This window comes from Cygnus atratus, chromosome 28 (assembly GCF_013377495.2).
Source record: "Cygnus atratus isolate AKBS03 ecotype Queensland, Australia chromosome 28, CAtr_DNAZoo_HiC_assembly, whole genome shotgun sequence".
Taxonomy (NCBI): Eukaryota; Metazoa; Chordata; class Aves; order Anseriformes; family Anatidae; genus Cygnus; species Cygnus atratus.
In genome coordinates, this window is record NC_066389.1 from 1096942 (window position 1) to 1104749 (window position 7808).

The following is a 7808-nucleotide window of genomic DNA, read 5'->3' on the forward strand; positions in this document are numbered from 1 at the left end:
GGCACATGCCTCCTCGGGGTGTCCATCTCAACGTGCGGTGGCCCGCCGGCGCTCCTGCCCAAGGAGTGAGATGCCAGGGCCCCGAGGCCACCGGGGCTCCCCCTGAGCCCCGGCTCCATCCCGCCGAGCAAGACGCCAACTTTCCACCTCCTCGATGGACGGATGAGCCAAGCGGCTCCTGGCTCCCTGGATTATTTGAGCTTCTGGAAGGGAAAAGCTGGAGCCCGGGAATGGTCGGCGGCTTGGCGGTAAGGGGCCTCTCCTCGGGGTGGGATAGCAACGTGCCCGGCCGCTGCTGGGAGCTTTGATGCCGCTGAAATGCGAGTGGGATAGGTGGGGAGGTGCGGGGTCAGCAGTGTTACGTGCTCCAGGTGCTCTCGGAAGGGGTGCCTGACCCGCTCACGCTCTGGGGCCACCTTTAGGGCACGAGCACGCACTCGTGTCCTTCGCTTTGGGCTTGGCAGTGACCTGGGGGATTCTGTTCAGAAACAAGGGAAGGAGCCTCCGCTCGAATGGCCTGATAGTGGGGTCCTAGGCACAGCCTGCGCCCTCTTTGCGTGGCCAGGGAGCCTTCAGAAATTGCCGCACCACTGGTCTGGAGTGCAAAGGAAAGGGCGAGGGGGGAGAGCAAAGGGCTGGGGAGCTTTGCTTCCCCTCGGGGCCATCCCTGGGACTTTGCTGGAGGCAGGGCTGGGACAAGCAGGGGTTTACAGGAGGTTCTTGCAGCAGATGGCTTTAGGAAGGTGTCAGTTTGTGGTTCATCCGAAGGAAAGAGCCCCTCAGAGCACACGTTTCAGAGGAAAGCTTGTTGAGGCTGGACTAACCCTGCAAAGAAGGAGCAGGGTAAGGAGTACTGGGGTCCAGTTCTGAAACTTGTCCTGCTGACATCCTCCCGCGACCAAGAGCAGAGAGAGGCCCCGGGCAGGACTCCTGCCTCCCATTGCTCAATAACCCCTAAAATTCACTCACGAGGATGTTGAGACGGTGACAGCAACGCGTCCCACAGCCCTCTGCACCGGCACGCTGGTGCGTGGTGCTCAGGCTGGTCCCGAGCCTGCTCCCCATCCGTCTGCCCGAGGAGAGGAGTTTTCGCAGCCTGTCCTCCCCCAGGATGGCAGTGACAGTGTCACAGGAGGCTGGGGGGAGGCTGGGGCTGGAGGTTGTCGTTCCTCTCCTCCCCTGCCCCGTGCTGATGGGGCCGGGGGGCAGCGCCGCAGCTTCTTGCCACGGGGCAGCCCCGGGCTGGATGCGGCAGCGCCTGAGTTTGCAGAGCGAGAGGAGAGCGGGCCCCTTGGATTCAGGGCAGCAGCGCTGGGATAACGGAGGCAGAAGAGGTCATGAGCGTGGCCCCGGGAGCAAGGGGGAGTGTTTAAAGAGGAGCCGCACGCCTGAGCGCCACCCTGGGTGTCCGCACGCTGACTCCTCGCTGCACCCCAGGTCCGGCACCGGGCTCAGGGCTGCTGTGGCGTGTGTCCGGCCCCAGAGCTGACGTCCCCCCTTCTCCCAGCCCCGCTGCAGCCTCCCCGGAGCTCGGGCTCCCGGCTGGAGCCGCAGCAGCTGGGAGCGATGCTCCAGGGAACCGTATAATGAGCAGGAATGATGTGACCGCGCAGGAACACGGCCGTGGTGACAAGGTGGCCAGGCAGAGCAGTGGCAGAAGGGATGCTCAGCTCAGGCACGGCTTGCTTTGAGCTGTTTGCACCCTGACACGCTGCTCCCAAGCAGCCGGCAGGGAGGGACAGAGCACGAGGAAGGAGGTCCTGGCTCTGCGGGAAGGGGACAAGAGAAACAAGGGGCTGGGGAAACGAAAGCAAGACAGGAGCAGAGGAGGTTGAACGGGGTGCAGGAGGCACGGCCATCGCACACGGCTACAGCAGCTGTGGCTGATGTGGGAACTTCAGGTGCACGCGTCTGTGTGGGTCCGGCTTCGCTGTCCGCAGGCAGAGCAAGTCAAACACGAAGCCAAAGTCGGGCTCGCCCTAAGGACAGCGCAGTTTATGTCATGCTGAAAGCCCTGAGGATATCTTCCGAGAGCCACCTTTCTATCAGCCCTTACTTAAAACAGCTCCAGGCTAAGGGCTTCACGGGAATAACTTTTTGTTCAGGGTTTGGGTGCTTTACTTGTGCTGCCGCACTGTTCTGTGTCCCAGAAAAGAAAAAAAAAAAAAAAAAGTCCAGCTGTTTTTGTTTTTTTTAGTGAAATCTGAATATTCCAGTGCAAGGGTGAGTGTGTAGATGCCTGGCGGGGCAAATATATGAGCCTGGGTGTAAATTACTGTGCGTAAATGGATGTGGGATTCTCATAGAGGAGTTTTTGACTGGGACCACTCGCGTGTATCTGCTGGGATGTGTGTGTGTAAGCACAGAGGAACAACCACGTATGTTAGTGTGGGGACAGGAGGACCGTGCAGTCCCTTCTGTGCATGCTTAGGGGGTTCCTTGTGCTTCCTGGGCAGCGTTTCTGTAAATGCGCATCAAGGCTCTGTCCATCAGCCGCCTTTTAAAATGGGATGTGGGCTATTTCTCCCCAGCCATCGCCTGTCCATATTCGTTTGGGTTCCATTTCTCAGTCATATGGCTCATTACGAGCTTGTCAGGCCTGAGCGATGTAATATGTTGTACATCTCTGCCTGGCTGCCTTCCCAGCCCCGCTGCCGTCTCTTCGCGCAGCAGTGTTTCTCCTTCCGAAGTTTGTTCCCCGGCCCCTGCTCCACCCCAGCACGTCCCCTGCCCGGGGACAATGTCCGTGCAGCAAGCCCTTATCTCTCCCCGTGCTGGGGCTCGGGGTCCCCAAGCATCAGCGCCGAGCAGCAGAGGCAGCAGGCAGGGGAGAGGGGCGAGGACAGGAGGCAGCCTTCCCGGCCGGCGGCACAACATCCCGGAGGGAGCGGGCAGCCAGCTTCTATTTGGACACATCAAGCAAAGCAGCTGTGTTGGGTTCCATATGTCTGGGGTGCCAGGATCCATGACATACGGGCTCATTTAGTATACAATAAGCCCCCCTTCCCCTCGCCCCCGCAGTCTGTTTTTCCCCTTCACTCATCCACCACCTGTCATCTCTCCGGAGAGCCAGGAGAGGCGGCTTCCACCTTCTCCCAGCGCTGCTCCGCGGGCTCCTTCTCCGCCACCGGAGCCCCGTCCCAGCCTGACGGGGACAGGCTTTCCCCCGGCCACCGCCGCAGGGCAGCCAGAGCAAACAATCACGCCTCCAGCATCCCCTTTCCGTCCTGCCCAGCGGCTCTGAGAGCCCCTCTGCTTCTTTTTTTCCAGAGCGCGCCGGAGGAGCTTGGCTCTGACACCTGACGGCTCCAAACCTGGGTCCTGCCGCGGCTGCACGGGGGAGCCCCCGGTCTCTGTGCACCTGCACGGTGCCAGCACCGAGGATACTTATTTATTTATTGTGTTTCTATGCATCCTGCCCTTTTATTTACATGGTTTATTGTTGAAGTCGTCACCCACCCAGCGAGGAAAAGGGAAAAATTTTGAAATTCCCTTGCAGGGACGGTGTGTGATGAGGAGGAGGAGGAGGAGAATAAGCAGGGGTTCGCTGTGAGCCGGGGACCTCGTTCAAGCCGAGCAGCTTTGCTTCGACGTGGTGCCCGCGTCAGTCTGTCCTGCAGTGCCTCCTGCCCGAAGCGTCCGTCTGTCTGCCTGCCCGCCCCTCCTCTGCGAAGATGATGCTCAACTCGGACCAGACGGAGATCGACCTGCCCCCGACGCACTCCGAGTCCGAGTCCGTCTTCAGCGACTGCGGCCGCGCGGGCAGCGTGGAGGACGCCGGCGGCGTCGGTTTGTGCGCCCCGTCCCGCATGGCCGAGCAGGGTGAGGCCGTGAAGAAAGACCTGCAGCACCTGAGCCGGGAGGAGCGCCGGCGCCGGCGGCGTGCCACGGCCAAATACCGGACAGCCCACGCCACGCGGGAGCGCATCCGCGTCGAGGCCTTCAACATGGCCTTCGCCGAGCTGCGGAAGCTGCTGCCCACCCTGCCGCCGGACAAGAAGCTCTCCAAGATTGAGATCCTCCGCCTGGCCATCTGCTACATCTCCTACCTGAACCACGTGCTGGACGTCTGAGCCGCCCAGCCTGCGTCCATCCGTCCGTCCGTCTGTCTGTCTGCCACATCTCCTACCTGGACGTGTGCTGGGCATCCGAGCCAAGAGCTCAAGTCCGTCTGTCCGTCCGTCTGCGACCTGCGCCACATGTTGGGCACCCGAAATGCTGTGCCTGCATCCACCCGTCTGTCCGAATGGACCGAGTCCCCGTCCGTCCGCTCTGCCCCCTCTCTGAACTACGGTCTGTATTCCCCCACCACCAAGCCCATGTCCGTCTGTCTGTCTGTCCTGAGCCAGGCTGGCTGTTCGGTCCTTCGGCCGTCTGTCTGTCCTGCTGGATCTGCTGCCTCAAGGCCGTGCTGGCCGTGTGTGCTCCCAGCTCCTGCCCGTCCTCCTGCTGCACGTCCCACTGAGAGCGCTGACGGGATCCTGAGCCCGCATCCGTCCTTCTGTCCGTTACGTCCACTGCCTGACCCAGAGCGGGAGCCTCCAAGCCCGAGTTTCTCTGCGTCACCTCTTTTACACCAGCCACAAACCAGACCCGTGCAGCCCCAAGCAGCCCTGGGGGGCTTGTCCATCTGTCCGTCCGCACCTTTGGCCACCGGGCACCCCACCAGTGCAGCCGCTCGGGGCGCTGGGGCTTTTGCTGCCGTTCTGCTCCTGGCGTTGTGCTGGGCACCTGAGGGGCCACACGGGGACCTTCCTGCCACCCCAGCCTGCTCTGCCCAGCAGCATCCACGGGCACAAAGCAGCCCCTCGGGGTTTGTCCTGGCTTGTCAGGAAGCACAGGGCATGCTGCTCCGTCACAAGGCACCCAGAGCCACGCTGTCCCTGATCCCATCGCAGTGGAGCTGCCTCCACCCAGGGTCTGGCCAAGCCCCTCCATTGCACGTCTGCCCCAAAACCTCCTGCTTTGGGAGCATCAAACCCCAAACCCATGCATCTCCGGCTTTGCTGCCCTGGACTCTAGTGCAAAATGAGCGTGGAGCCCCCCCGGCCCTTTACTCGCTCTCTTTGCACCAACATCCGTGACCACCCGGAGCAATCTTCATCCCCCTGCCCCCCCACCCCAGCACTTCCTCTGCCTCCCCAGTTTTTGTTTTTGTTTTTGTTTTAAGAGTTAATTTTGCACTGGCAGCAGCAAGAGCACAAGCAGAGCCCTGCAGGGACCAGGACCGAGCCGAACCTCCCCCCAGCACACCAAAAGGCAGCGCTCTGCTGGCTGCAGGACAGGCAGGGGCCAGGCCCTTAGCGTGGGACCGGGGAGATGGAGTCGGTGGCCTGGAGGGGAAATGTTCTTGGCGAGGGTTGGTGCCAGGTCCCGCAAACACCAGGGGGGCGGCCAAGCGGGGACTCCTCCTCCTCCCTCTTCACTGTCTGTCCTGCTGCCCGCTCCCCGCAGCCCCTGCCCTCCTGGGGTCCTGCACTCTGCTTTTTGCCCCCCTGAGATGGTCACAGCCATCCGAGCCCAGCTCAGGAGCTCGCCAGCCTCCCAGCTCCATCCCTCTCCTGTCATCGCCGCCAGCTCCCACCATCACCTCGCTCCAGACCTCACCTCCCCGCTCCCTGCAGAGGCAGGGGACCCGCCGCTACCTCTGTGCCACCGGGTACCTCCGTGCCACCAGGTACCTCCGTGCCACCAGGACGTGCCAGGGGCTGTGGCATCCCCAAGGGCCAGAGCAGGGCCCCATCACCACGGCACTCAGCGGCCGAGCAAAGCAGAGCAGGGCAGCCCACCCTTCCCCTCCACTCGCAGACCACGTCCCTGTGCCACGAGGATATTTATTGAATTAATTTATTGATAAATGTTATTATTTATTTGCTGTGTTGTGCACTTTTTGGAAAGGAAACCTAGAAAGCAAGCAAACAAACAAACAATGACCATGGCGGAAAACAAACCGACCCACCCTTGTACACGGTGTGCCCCAGCGTGTGTTTGTCTTGGCTGTTCAGACTGTGCAAGGATTTATTATTTATGAGTTCACGAGGAAGTCGGGGAGGGGGAAATGAATTAAACCAACAGCAAAAGAGATCTTGAACTCGGAGTGCCCGGCTTCCCTTTTTTCTTTCTTTCTAACCTTGCTTTTGACCATCTCCTCCCGGCAGCTGTGGGATTCCCCATGCCTGTGGCCGGAGGCAGTGGCAGCGAGACCTCAGGACAGGGAAGCATCCTCCTGGCTGGGCTGGGGCTCGCGCCGAGTCCTGGGCTTTTCCCCAGCTCTGCAGGCAGCGAGCACATGGGTGCTTGCAGGGTGGGGTGTAGCAATGAATCCGGGCAGGGAACGGGCACCCCAGTGATGTTCCTCCTGGAGATGGGGAAGGAACAAAGCCACAGGGCTTATGCTGAACGTCCTCGTCTGGATCGCTGCTTCAGCCAGGCTAGAAAGCTTCCTTCTAGTCCTTAGAGTTACCCGAGCCCATCTTGGGCACCACAGCCACTGTTTTAGCCAGGACAAGCAGCCCGGGAGTGGTGCCGTCCCTCTGGTGACAGCAGAGGGCTGAGGACACCTGGTCCAGGCATCAGCATCTCCGAACGCGCCCAATAAATCCTCCTTCACCCCCCTGGGAAATCAGCACAGCCCCGGCTCCAAAGTCACCCGTCACTTGCCCGTGCCCCTCTGCCCAGCAGAGCCCCCTCGGTCCCCTTCCCGACATGTCCCCACCCTGTCCCCTGTCCCCCTTGTCCCTGCGAGCCCCCAGTGCTCTCCCCGCTTCCTCGGCCCACCCCGCGCCGTGCGGGGAAGCAAGTTTGCGGCTCCTCTCCTTTGTCTGCGCCGATCCCGCGCATCCCTGGGGGCAGGTTGCAGCTGTTCACCGACTTGCTCCAAATTTCTTCATATAATCAATTGGCCTCGGCTGCAGCTCGGCTCAGCGGAGATGCGTCAAAGGGGAAATAATAAAGATGGGGAGGGAGCGGGGGAAGGACGCGGGGAGGCTGCAGAGCCCCTGCACCGGCAGCAGGAAAAGGTGGGGAGGTGCAGGAGCAGCTGATGGAGAACTGGAGCCCCCAGCTCTGCTCCCAGCACCTCCAGGTCTCACCGGGGACGTCTCCATCCCACCCCATCCAGCCCGGAGGTGGGAATGGGGTTAGGGAAGCTCGAGCCCCACCGCGACTCCCGAAGCTCTGCTGTCCCCGGCTGCCAGCCCCGGCCCTGACATATGGTCCTCATTGTGCCTCACACAATGGCAACACTTCATGCTAATTCAGACGCTGGTCCTGGCCTCGCTGTCATCTCCAACAGATTGGGTCCCTCGCCTGCTCTTTGTGCTCGCAAGGTAACGGGCAGCTCTGCTTCCCCTCTGCCTCCCCGAGCACTTCCCTAGGTGCTTCCCTGCTCCCGCAGCCATTCCCCCCTCTCCCTGTGCACATCTCCATCTCTCCATCCACTCCGGTGACGCTGGTCCCGGTGCACACGCGGGTGCGTGCCCGAGGAAGGCTTCACGCAACGCTTGAAAAAGAACCACGGAAAAGAGTCGCAAACGTGCCGATGAGCGGGCGTGCATGAAACTGCTCGGCTGCTCCTGCCCAGCATCGAGCATGAGGATGAGGAGGTTGCCTCCTTTCCTGCTGCTCTTCCTCCCCCAAGAGGAGCAGGGGGCAGGACGGGCCACCCCGCTTCGGGAAGGGGGAAGGACCCCGCTTGTCTCAGCAGCAGCAGGGCCAGGCGTGCCCTGGAGCGGGTGGCCAGGGGGCTGTGTCCCCGGGGATGTCACCACGGGCAGCAGCTGTGTCCCCAGCTCGCCTGGATGAGGCGG

General features: G+C 61.7%; 1 protein-coding gene across 1 annotated transcript; it reads left to right on the plus strand.

Annotated features, from left to right (window-relative positions):
* Positions 1–3674: 3674 nt before the first annotated feature.
* NHLH1 (nescient helix-loop-helix 1) lies at positions 3675–4073 on the plus strand. The gene has a single exon (XM_035567377.1). The coding sequence runs from the start codon at positions 3675–3677 to the stop codon at positions 4071–4073; it is 399 nt and encodes a 132-aa protein (XP_035423270.1).
* The last annotated feature ends 3735 nt before the right edge of the window (positions 4074–7808 follow it).

Bases quoted from the DNA above. Each gene is read 5' to 3' on its own strand.
- NHLH1 (XM_035567377.1), top strand. From the start codon at position 3,675: ATGATGCTCAACTCGGACCAGACGGAGATCGACCTGCCCCCGACGCAC.